Source organism: Vigna radiata, chromosome 6, assembly GCF_000741045.1.
Source record: "Vigna radiata var. radiata cultivar VC1973A chromosome 6, Vradiata_ver6, whole genome shotgun sequence".
Lineage (NCBI taxonomy): Eukaryota > Viridiplantae > Streptophyta > Magnoliopsida > Fabales > Fabaceae > Vigna > Vigna radiata.
This window is the reverse complement of record NC_028356.1, coordinates 16,973,627-16,986,440: the sequence shown is the minus strand read 5'-3', so window position 1 is coordinate 16,986,440 and position 12,814 is coordinate 16,973,627. Positions and strand designations below refer to the sequence as shown.

The 12,814-nt window shown below is 30.2% G+C and overlaps 1 protein-coding gene across 1 annotated transcript; it reads right to left on the bottom strand.

Moving 5' to 3' along the window:
- Positions 1-632: 632 nt before the first annotated feature.
- LOC106763506 lies at positions 633-6,614 on the bottom strand. The gene is made up of 9 exons (XM_014647692.2): positions 6,072-6,614; positions 3,476-5,503; positions 3,209-3,326; positions 2,997-3,082; positions 2,319-2,563; positions 1,799-1,885; positions 1,613-1,712; positions 1,273-1,480; positions 633-990 (listed from the first exon to the last, which is right to left on the bottom strand). Exons 1-9 carry the CDS (start codon positions 6,180-6,182, stop codon positions 830-832), a joined length of 3,144 nt encoding a protein of 1,047 aa, XP_014503178.2. The 5' UTR covers positions 6,183-6,614; the 3' UTR covers positions 633-829.
- Between the last annotated feature and the right edge of the window lie 6,200 nt (positions 6,615-12,814).

The window sequence follows — 12,814 nt, the reverse complement described above, 5'->3', positions numbered from 1 at the left end:
ATACATTTTATACAGGATAATATAAATTAAGAAAATAATCAATTCGTCTATTTTTCATCATTAATCTTTCCTTTTTATTATTATTAGTTAATTATAATGCACTACGATCATTTTTTGTTGTTGTTTTAATAAATGCATATAACAAAAATAAACTCTTAAATTTTTTAAAATAGTAAAATATCTTTCATAAAAGTGTATTTTTTTTTTTAAGTATGTATTTGGGGACTAGATAACGTTTATGATTCTACAACATATATTTATATTCCTTGATATGCAAAAGATATTCTGGCATTTTGTAACGAAAAAAATCTAGAAAATTAAAACCTGCGAGAACTATATCTTTTCATATTAATTAGCTTTATACACCTTTTAATTTCTAATTAAAGCTTTTATTAACAATAATCTCCTTGCTTTAATACGAACTTGATGCGGTTTATTCATCAACAAAAAAACGTTAGCAACGTTTTGTGCTTGTCTTAAAAGTCACTATTATAGTAAAATTACAAAAAAAAAAAGTAATATAAATGATTAAGTTGACTAGAAAATATCAAATATCAATTCAAGGATATAATAGAAAAAAAAATCATAGAAAGAAAAGAAATCCACTCATAAGAGCTTTTCCCATATGCTTAAGAAAAAGTACTTCTATTTTGACATCTTAATTTTACACTTAATCTTACAGTTCTAGTTTTATGATAAGAAATGAAAAACAATATTCCGAGAAATTGAGTTTGTTTCTCTATTTTATTTAGTATCTTTTGCTTTACCAGCTCAATACTGCACAATATCAACTAATCACTACATTCTAAAACTGTTTGTAAATATCAGATTATGATGAAGTTGGAAGAGTAGAAACAAAGTCCAGAACTTGTTCATCCATCCTACTTCTCTCTATCTCTTCAGCTTGGTCTACTTCTGATGCTGAACTGGACTTGTCAAACTCATTTCTATATCTGAGAGTAAAAACATCGTTTGCTTTTCGTTCTGTTTCTGCAACATGAAAGATCGGTGTTTTAGTTTAGCTACTGAATAAAATGGTATTTCCTTCCTTTAGGATAATGATACTTTAATAACATTTTTTTCTGACGTGTCATTTTGTGATTAGTCCATGGTGGTGTTTATGATTATTATTATTGATTGTGGAATAATTTTGGACCAATCACACACATAGATGATGTTAAAATATTGTCAAAAAAAAATGTTGTCATATCATTATCCTTTCCTTTATAGATAAAACTGGAAGAACCAACAAAAATCTGTTCAAGTGCATACCTCTTGTTACACCTGACTGGGGAGATGGAATCCTTGTCAGAAACTTCTGGCACATGATAGTTTCCTGAAAATCTAGGAAAGCACAGTCCAAGAACTGTGACCTGTCAAAATTTGACATCTGTGCAAAGCCAAAAGATTTGGTCCAAGTTTCTAGCACAGCAGGAACAGCAGGCAAGACTAATCTCTCCACTCCCAGATGCACCAGGTTCTGATGAAAGAAAAATTCAACTGAGATAATTTTCTTAAACTTCAGAAAATAACTTGAACAATGCAGTAGTGATAATAACTTTTGTAAGAGAAACAAGCAGAGTAGCATACATTTGCATGCCTTTTATGTTACCTTCTCAAGCTCATTCATTAAAATGCGACACATTCCAAGGCGACGATATTGTATTCTGGTACCTACAAGTGGTACCTCAGCTACTTTCTTTCCAAACACCCTATAAAATGAAATGGCATGTCAGATGACCATGAAATGAACTAGTATATAACACTGCTTGATACTACTGCACAATCCTTCACTCACCTAATAGTTGCTACACTGATCAATTCTTCATTTTGCTCCAGAAGTACACTGTAGAAACCCTGGAAATTCAATCGATTGAGCTCAGACCTACAAATTTCCAAAATGCAGATATCAGGCATTGCCTCTCAGGATATAACAAAAATCATGAACATAGACAATGTACACTCAAGAAAAAACCCATTAGTAAATCTTGGTTTAGTCTTAAAACACTAACTATTCACAATGTCATCATGGGCATTGTGTTCCACAGTGACCAAGAACAGAAGCATTGTTTAATTCACATTGATAAGCAAATCTTGAAATTTTAGTTGAAAATTATGTATACCTAAATTAGCCACATCTATTTACTCTTGAAAAAAGCTTCCAGCTAACATAGAAATGTGATAAATGGAATCTAAGCCAAAGATTTACATATTCAACTCAGGATGCTACAAGAAAGAACTGAGTATCACACAAACACAATATGCAAATAATTCTTTTAAACATAACGAACATGAATAAAACTATAAGAATGTCAGACCTGGAGTTGAATATAACATCATCAATGATATCTCTACCAGTGAAAGGGTTCTTTAGGGGATCAAAACACCCATGCATCACCGAAAGTGCAACACTGAGTTTGCTGTATTTCTCTGCCAATGAGTCATTCAGAGAACTGCCAACATCAGAACTCTCAGAGTTGTTAAACTTCTCCAATGTCCAAGTTAGATTGTTCGGACCCACAATAAGTGGCTTTCCTAATAGACTTTGTAGGCCTGCATATATCTGCAACAAATATACAAAAGTAAATGTTACTAGCAGTATATAATGAAGACACGGAGCCTTAGAATTAAATGTTTTCTTCTAGCCATGTCTTAAACACCCTATCTTAACAACATATATTAAAAACCATATATTAAAAAGCACACATGACCTGAATAAAGAACTCAACTCTTGGACAAGAAACCATTAGTTCCATAAAATCTCATGTTGAATAGTTTAACTAGAATTACATGTGGGGAAGAACTGACAACAATTCAGTTTTGTTTTTATATAAATAGGGTAATGGTTTCAGTGAATGTAAAACCACAATAAATAGAAAAGCAGATCAGGAAAGAAAAGAAAGCCGAAAAGGAGATAAAGCAGATTAATTAATTCCATGCAGATTAAGATTAAATGTATCCTAATTATAGAAGAAAAATAGGTGGATTTGATGTACCTGTTCACACTCTTTTCCACAGAACCAATTTTCCATATATCTTCTTGAGTCATCCTTTTCTCTATTTTTCAAGCATCCAACGTGATCTAAACAGAGATGACAAAAGATGGCATAAACATTACACTATTGATCAACATTTGCTGTCATTCACAAGAACAAAACTTAAGAAAGGAATTTTAGAAATTTTGAACCAAATATGCAAATCAGCTTACATTTATGTTCACATTGAATGCAAGTAAGAAAAAGTACATTCTCAGACTCTTCTGTTTTGATTTGGCTGCAAATCGCACAACAACATGATGGGCAAAACCAGTCACCATGAGGGATATCCTACACATGTAGAGGAAAATCAGACAAATGCAAGACCAGTTATTTTATATGAAAGTAATGAATTGCAGTAACCACAAATTGGGAAAAGGAAATAGTACACAGAGATAACAGTTGATTGGCATAATTGAAAAGAAAAACAGTTAACATACATTCAAACCAAGACATGTCTTATGAAATGCGGATGGACATCGGTCGCATAATATAAGTTCACCACCATATTGACAGACAGAACAAATGTCGTCATTCTCTCCTCTCAACAGATCATTGCATGGTCTGTTCATATCTTCCCTTGTTCTATCATCGTGCATTTCTTTAATTATGCAATCTAAGAGTGACCTACCATCCTTCAAAAATATGCTGGCAGAAGGCCTGCAGTCACCACTTCCACCAGCATGATTTACAAAGCCCCGAATACCATATATTTTCTGGCAACAGCTACACTTAATCCCATCATAAGTTATCCTCCCCTGAGCTGAATCAGTGTTACTGCCTCCTTCTGCCCAGTAATAGACCTTACATCTTGGCATCAGCACCCCCCTACCCATTAACCAAGACACAACATTTTGAGGTCGTTGGTGTGACAGACTTGGGGCAGACAGCACCCTTTTGCTTGATCTTAGACATTCTGTACGTGACCCTTTCATGTCGCCCTTTGGCATGATGGCCTTTGAATTCCTGGTGTGTTTATGTTTTCTACTCTCAGTTGATACACTTGCTGGTGAAGCAGTATGCACTTCAGGCTCTTTTCGAAGAAAATGGGACAAGGTTTGCGATAGATCATCACTATTAACATGCCCAACACTTTCCTCTGGAGGACAAACATCTAGATCCTGGTCATTTGGGGGTTGGTCTGAAAGCAAAAGTGAAATATCAGAGTCATTTGCAGAACCCATCCTACTGTGGTCAACTTGGGGATGCACAGTGTTCACGTTGGACTCCAATTGAATGTGTGTCAATACTTGAACAATTGAAGCGTAAAACTTCTCGTCCTGTGCATCAGGTGACTTGTACCTGTAGAATCCACGTCCACGTCCAGGATAATGTCTACTATCTCTCCACTCAATTTTCCATCCAAGATATGCTAGATGCTTCCATACTTTAGTCTTCAAAAGTTCCCTAATGGTCTTGCTACCACGTCCAAGTAAATACTGGTTAACAACATCAGGACAGAATTCAACCTTGCTCGGTACCACAGGTTTCCAACTAATGGACACTGACCTTCTGAGTTTTCTCTTCTTTGAACAACAGGTAGCAGCCTGCTTTATTTCACCGGCACCAATCATGATCTCCTGAATAGGAGATACAGGTTCCTCCTGTAAAATAATTTTCTTCTCTGATGCCCCATCCATCAAAGGATCTCTATCGCATTCCTCTTGAAAGCAAATGATGTTACCACTTTTTTCCATAGGGCAATCTGAAACTCCAATGTCAGAACCAAATATATTAGTGTGTGCAGAATCACAATGAAAGTTGTCAGTAGGTTCAACTGAGTTCATTTCTGGTGTTTCTTTCAAGAATTCCTCAGGAAGGTTTAAAGCTGGCAAAACTTCTTCCAGTGTGAGAACATAGTAGCCACCAACCACTTCCACTACAAGGGCTCTCCACAAGTCCTTATCCTTACAAGTCCAATGTTTTATATTGTCAAAATCCTTTCTGGTCCTTATATCATACCATATTTGCTTCACTGAAACTGCCACAAAGGATTCCTTTTCACACTCCTGAACTACTTCAAGGAACACCCACTTCCCTCGTGGCTCCCAATTCTCAGTAGCTTCATCCCAATCCTGAGTTATCCGCAACTGATGAGTTCCTACCTTCATTTCATCACCCAAATCTGGGAAGAGCACGCTCCTCTCCCCCATTCCATTGCAGTGATCAAATATAACACCTTCCCACCAGCCTTCTTGATAATTTACATCAACACAAAGACCAAACGGAAGGTCAATCTCCCCAAACTCAAACGGAGGAGGCAAAGGTCTGATGAATCCATTTTCATTGCTAAAATCAGAAGAACTATGACCATCCAAAACAGATGAAACACACACCACATCCACAAGGTATTTTGATTCATCATCATCTAGAATATTGTCATATCTGACATAACGCTTCTGCTTCTCGCAACGGACCACCGTCCCCGGGTGCCATGAACCCAGAAAACCCTCTTCCACGCTTTTTATCTGAAAATACAATAAAATCAGATTAAAAAGATAGATGGTTTAATTTCTTGAACTGCAAATTTCAGATGAAGGTATCACCGCATTCACGTTTATAACAGAGCAGTGATTAAAACACACAAGAGACAATGAGAAAAAAATACCAGGACGGTCACACGATGGTAATGAGAAAAAATTCCGAGGACTTCCATATAACATTGAGTCCACGTGATGTTACCATGAAATGTGACTCGTTTCAATTTTCATCATTTGCATGAACGCCTCATGAGAATTCAAAGGAAACCGTAGACGAGGGTTCAACCAAGAAACCAACAATTTGGAGGGTGTAAAATTGTGTAAACGTATGAAAACCGAAAATCGACAACAGAACATCAAAGGATCATAAAGATAAACAAAAACATAAAAACAAAACAAAACCCATGAAAAAGCAAGTGCCGGATAACTGATATACCAAGAACAAAAGAACTGAGCAACTCGTCATCAAAGGAAGACCCAGAAATCCATAAACTATAAAGACTGTCTTTACAAAAAAAAAAAAAAAACAAAAGAGAAGATTCAGACATGGCATTACCTCGACTCTCTCGTTGACAAGAAGCTTTCTTTTCCTGGACCCTCTTTTACGATTGGTGCTCTCGTAACACTTCTCACCATCGACATCCATTGGAGAATGATTGTGAGACATGGTGACGGACAACTGAGAATGCCTCACACACCCTTTTTTCAAGAAGCCTCGAGAACAAGTCAAACGAAAAGACAACAACCCTCTACGTTAAACCAACAACCCCACCGCACCATCCTCCATGCTTTTTTATGGGAAAAGAGAAACAATCACTTCAGTTCTTGTTTCCTTACCACTGTTGTGTTGTGTTAAGTTATGATGTGTGTTATTCTGTGTTAAGTGTGATCGCTTTCCCACCATATAGAACTGCAACAGCAAGCAATAATCTTCTGTTTCATGCTCACTCTGTGTCTTTCATTCTCATTGGTCCACCGGTACTCATGGATGACGTGGCTCATTGAAACATTTAGAGTCCATGATTCCGTCCTTACCCTATTCCTCACCCTCTTAACTGGTATTCTATTGAAGTGGAAGGAGTTAGAAAGTTCACAGTCTAGTGTGGGAGGGTGCACCGTGTGGGCGCTACCTACCTAAAACCGGACCCTACTACAAACTTATATGTACTTGAGGCTAAAGAAAAGAATTTTTCAACTAATTCACTGCATTTTATTGTTATTATAATATAATAAAATAAAATATATTCAATTAATACGATATACTGATTTATATAATAAAATTAAATGAGTTGAACAACATTCAATTGAATGAAAATAAAAAGTTAAAAGAGGTTTGAGTGGATTAAAATATTGCCTATGCTGGAGTATTTATGCATATTTGTCTTGAAAATTAAGAGAGACAAAGTAATAAATAAAAGATTAAGTATTTTCTTTGTTTATATATTTTGTTTAGTGTACATATCATTATAAATGTCATTTATTTACTAGTGGGTGCTTAGTTTTTTATGCTTTACATAATTAAGAATTTCTTCAAGGTTTTTACTAATTATTGTCCTTATATGACTAATTAGCTAAATAAAGATAATTGAAATTATGAACTAGTGCATTAAGTATAGAAAAAACAAATTTAAGTATATAAGAACAAATTCAATCTTTTATCTTTTTTTTCAGAATCTTAATTAGGATACTTCTCACTCTAAAGATAACTTATAAAATATTAATTTTGTAAAAGCCAATTACACAGGTCAACAATTTTTAACTAGAATATTTTATATCAATCTTCATGACGTGTTTTAAATAATTTACTTAAAAATTATATTGACTTTGAATATTTTATACTAACAGATAATTTATAGTTAAAGAGTACTTGACTCTCAAGATTAATCTCAATCCTAATTAGAGAATAAAATAGGATTATGGTAGTTTTTCTACACTCGTCTCACAAAATGTACATGAATTGATATTCCATAACATATTTGGTTTTTACTAAATAGATCGATTAAAAAATAAAATATATCACATTTATAAACACATCTATATTATTATGAAAATAAATTAAAACTGTATAAAAGACACTTACTTAAAACATAAGACTAAATGATAAATTTTCAGTATTTTTCTAAATTTGTCGAGTGAAATTTTATTTCGGCTATGATTTAAAAAAAAATATTAGCTTCTTTGTAGATAAATCTATCGTGAGTGAAATCCACTTAGATAATTTTTACTTTTTCATGTTGTCTTTCATTAGTTAAGTGAATTTAGATATGGTCAAATGTAATAACTTATAAAATGATATTTTAAAAAAATAGTTTAAAAATAATGAGATTTGATTATTTTAATATTAAAAGATTTTAATATAAATAGTTTTGTTATAAATAAGTTTAATTATTTTAAAACATATATTTTTTTAGAAATTATTTTTTTAGAACTTTTTTAAGAGTTCTTCTTTCGATTTTTTTTTCTATTGCATATAAACATTCTTTTACTTGTATGTGTCTTTGTTATTAGTGAGTTTCTATTAATTAGTGATTATAACAATATGTCCTAATTGTTCTTGTGGTTATCTGTAGATAAAACATATTGTAAGTTGAAAAAGTTTCATTGGTCAGGGTCATGTATGGGAAGCTAGTCTTTATGAATGCATGTTAATGGTTAATTTTATGTTGAAAATGAACTTTAGTTGTTTTTTTATGAATTTGATTTGTATAAGTATATGGTTGATTTAGTTTGCATGGTTTGAATGATTTATTCATTATTTTTTTTTTGTGCTTGTTTATGCTTGGGTTTTTATGACTAAAAGATTTTAGAATCTGAGAAATTGAAAAAATTGGTACAAGTTTTCATGTTTAAAACCATTTTGAATCAATGCATTGAGAAAAAAGTACCAATTTGAGTAATTGATCAAGTTAAAGCTCACTTAAAATCACAAAATGCATATACTGTCAATTGATATGGCATTGAGTGATATCAGAGTGGCGTTAAGCTTGTGTTGCAGCTTTAGGAATATTTTAGCTCTAGGGTGGTGAGCGACAGAGTGTACCTTTGAGTGCCAACTTTTTACTACAATTCTGAATCATTTTACCTCCAATACGTTGAGTGACAAAAAGTGTATTTGAGCGCAAACTTTTTTTAGAAGAATGGCATTGAGCGTCAATATTGTCACTAAGCATCACTCTTTGCAAATGGTTTAAGGTTAAGCGTCACATCTTATTGGCAATTTGTTTGAATGGATCTATTTTCTTCGTTGGATGTTTGAGATAGGTATGTGATGGAATTGAGGTATGTTTATGATGTTGTTTATTATTAATTAAGGCAATGATATGACTGCGGACATGTATAATGATGGTGTTAAAGGAATTTCAAGGAGAAGTTCTTTATGGTGACGATCTTTAATGTATGCATTAACATATGAGATTCAATAAGGGGTATCTTCATGATTTAATAACCATTTAGGCTCAAATAGAGTAGAATATGCTATGTTGTGAAGAATAACAGAAAGTCTTAATTTATGGACTTTGTTTTGGTCTGACACGAAAAGGATTAACCATGTGTGTGGTCAGGTGATAACCCTTTGAGACTATGACTATGTAAAGCCTAGAAACCAACCACCACAGATGTACACTTCCATTGAGTTTCAATGTTAATGGCATGTATTTGGATAATTGAGTCTAGTATCAACTGTTTATGTGTATCTATATGATTTATTGTATTTAATTCATGCTTAACTTATATTTGATATGATCTAATTCTTTCTTTTACGATGATCACTTTATGGATGAGTATGTGAGGAGATAAGTGATAATACACCTCTAATGAAAGGCAATGATAATCTAAAATAATCTTTTTTAACTTCTAGTAATTATCTTATAGAAGTTCATCCTTAATTATTATTTATATATATATATATATATATATATATACTCTTTTTTTTAATTAATATTACGATGTTTTATTTTATTTGTAAGTTGTTAAAATGAAATCTTATATATTACGCAAAAATAAAAATAAAAAATTATGTATACTACATACTATTAATTTTCTCTCGATATATATCATTTTACATTTTTTTTAAACTTGTTTTAACATAAATACTTCCAAATTCTTACATTTGATCCTCTTAACCTAATAGTAATCAAATTACAAAGTATCATAACAAATAGATTAAATTAAATTTACTGATCGGAAGAAAAAAAAACAAATAGTTTAAATTCCTAGATCAATCGTATTATCAATCAAATTTTGAAGTTAAAAATTATAACTTCTCGTAACCTAAAATTCACATACAAAATTATCTGCACAAATTTAGATAATTTTCTAAATATAAACGGTAATTTAAAGTAAGATCCATATTAGCTTCCCCATCAAACCCTAGATACAAGCAAGGAAATACATATTTCTCAATCCAATGCCAACAAGAAAGAGGAGAAAACTTGGGATCCAAGAAAGAAAACAAAGAAGAACTTACCCCAAGTGCAGTTCTCACAAGTTGATCATGATTTTTTTTTTCCAGATTTTGTTTGAAAACCGAAAGAAAAAAAAGGAAAAAAATTTATTGAAATGCTTAGAGATGACAAATTAGAGAAAAAAAAATTAAAAGATATAATAAATCAAGAGATGTGAACAAAAAAATTATTTATTGTTCTACTTATATTATTAAAATAAAATTTAAAATATATATATATATATATATATATATATATATATATATATATATATATATATATATATATATATATATATATATATATATATATATAATTCCTAATTTAACATTTACGTTTTCTCGCTTAATACCTATAGAAACAATTCCTTATCATATATTAAAATTGGGTTATTTTAAGGAATTTGGACTTTATATAGTGATATAAAGTTTTTGAATGTTTTACAACTAAAGTATTTAATATTTACCAAAAAGAAAATAATTAAAAGAATTTAACAAATTGCAATAATCAGTAACTTTCAATAAAAAGCTCACTAATATGTATTAAGGATTATAATCATGGTTTTATTGTGTATAGTAAGATTATTAATTTCGTAATTATTATTTTAAAAGTCATATTTAAAATTTTTTTACCGTATAAAAATCTTATTATTGATGATGAATTAAAATTAAATTATTTTTAAAGCAACAACCAAAGAAAATTTTGAAGACGGTTTATAATGGGATATTAATATAAATTCTTTCAATATAGTCCAATTAAAGTATTTAATAATCACTAAAAAGGAAATAAAAATTTAACAAGTTCAAATTATTTCTTGTGGTGATTATTGGAACACTCTAATGTATTATAAGTAAATAAGATGTAATCATATATTATGTATTTACATTCCTTTACGAAACTCTTAGTAAACTTTTTAAAATATATAAAATTCCAATAAATAGAAAGATCTATATAAGGCCAAGACCATATGCCTATACAACAATTATTACTAACATATCATAAGCAATCTCACTATTCCACATCCTCACACTATCATGTCTTCATGTATAATATACTTGTTTAAATGAAACATTGTAGAAATGTCATAAATAATAAGTTTATAGTATGATGAGAGATTTTGTTAATATGATCCATATATTAGAAATTATATTAAAATAATTCATTTTATTGTTTTTATGAGTTTAGAAAACAAACACTCTGAATTTCAAAACTCTAATCAATATGACAAATATTTTGAATGAAATCTATCGAAAAGGTACTAGTGAGAGAAAGGAAAAAGTGTTTATGCTTTAAAGAATATTTGTGCACAAAACTAATCGATAAAAAAAAAAAATTATACTTAAAGTAGTTAACTAGCGTTCATTTGTATAAAATAAAAGAAATATTACATACGTTGGTTGTCAAAAGCTTCGTGGATTTGAGTAGAGAAGATGGTCTCGCGCAAAGATAGTGAATGAATTTTCAACCTCCCGTTCAAATTTTTAATGAATTCATTAACATATAATATCTAAAAAGTGATATTTCAATGTCTTATAACATTTTCATGTTTGAAACTAGGGCATTCAACGTCATACATAAATTTATTTTTACCTTTGTACCAAATATTCTCGTGAAATTTATCCCAGATGACGTTGGAAATTGAAAATTTTGACCTTCTAATAACCAATTGATGTTGGAAAAGTCTAAATTCTAACATCTTAATTAAACTTCTATTTACAATGACACAAATCATTTTTAATGTTGACTTTTTTTGTTTTCTCATATTAAATGTGTGAGACATTGAAATCTTATTTCATACTAGTGTAAACTCGAAAAAAAAAATTATAAGTAAACCTTTTATATATATATATATATATAAAACAAAGAAACATTTAACTTGTACGAACCAAATATATTATCTTTAAATATATATGTTTTAATATATTTATAAATTAAAGTAAAGAATAATTTAAATATATTTTTCCTTTCAATCTTTTAGACTAAGTATATTTATTCTAGTATTTTTACGAGGTTTACATTATTAAAATTGAGGTTAAAAATAATTTAAATACATTTTTAAACTTTCTAAAATATTTTTTAAAAAATAAAATATATTATATTAATTATTACGAACTTAAAATGAGTTATCAACATAACAGTTTATTATTGTTTTTTCATTATTATATTAATAAGTAATTTATAGATAGTATTGCTAATGAATAAAAATGTTTACTCAAGTTTTTTTATTCCACCATTTTCATAATATATGGCATTTTGACCTTAGCGGCATAAGACACTCTTGAAAGCTTTGTTCCAATCTTCTGGGGTTCCCATAGCTACTGAAAAGACAAGAAGAGTATATTGTCTATGGGAGGGTGCACTGTGTGGGCGCTGCGGCACTAGGAGCGGAAGACACCTGTCCTCATTAGTCATCTCCCCGATGCAGTATATTATTTCATAATAATGTTTTTAATATATGATGTTTGTTGTTTGTATTTTTCCATTAACGAATTAAATTTAACAAATAATATATTATTCATTTTTATATTAAATATTTTTGTTATAACATTACCATAGTTGATTTAATAGAAATAATTATATTACTTTAAATAATTTAAATATAGTTAGAATGATGAGACCAGATTAAAATATGTTGTAACAGTAAAATTAAAAAAGTTATTAAACCTAACTTAAGAGTGAGATGTTTTATACTATTTATATAAAATTATATTTTAAGTAGCTAAAGATATCCATAAATTAAAGATAATAATTGTTATCATAAAATTTTTTATTATATATATATATATATATATATATATATATATATATATATATATAAGAGAGAAAATTGTAATTGGATATATTTAGATTTCTACAT

What these genes read in the sequence shown, in the direction of transcription:
- LOC106763506 (XM_014647692.2), bottom strand. Translation starts at nt 6,182, where the DNA reads ATGTCTCACAATCATTCTCCAATGGATGTCGATGGTGAGAAGTGTTAC. An exon ending in GTGGAAAAGAGTGTGAACAG is followed by an intron (nt 2,564 to 2,996) that starts GTACATCAAATC and finishes TATTTGTTGCAG; the next exon opens with ATATATGCAGGCCTACAAAG. An exon ending in CCAGTCAGGTGTAACAAGAG is followed by an intron (nt 991 to 1,272) that starts GTATGCACTTGA and finishes TTCATGTTGCAG; the next exon opens with AAACAGAACGAAAAGCAAAC.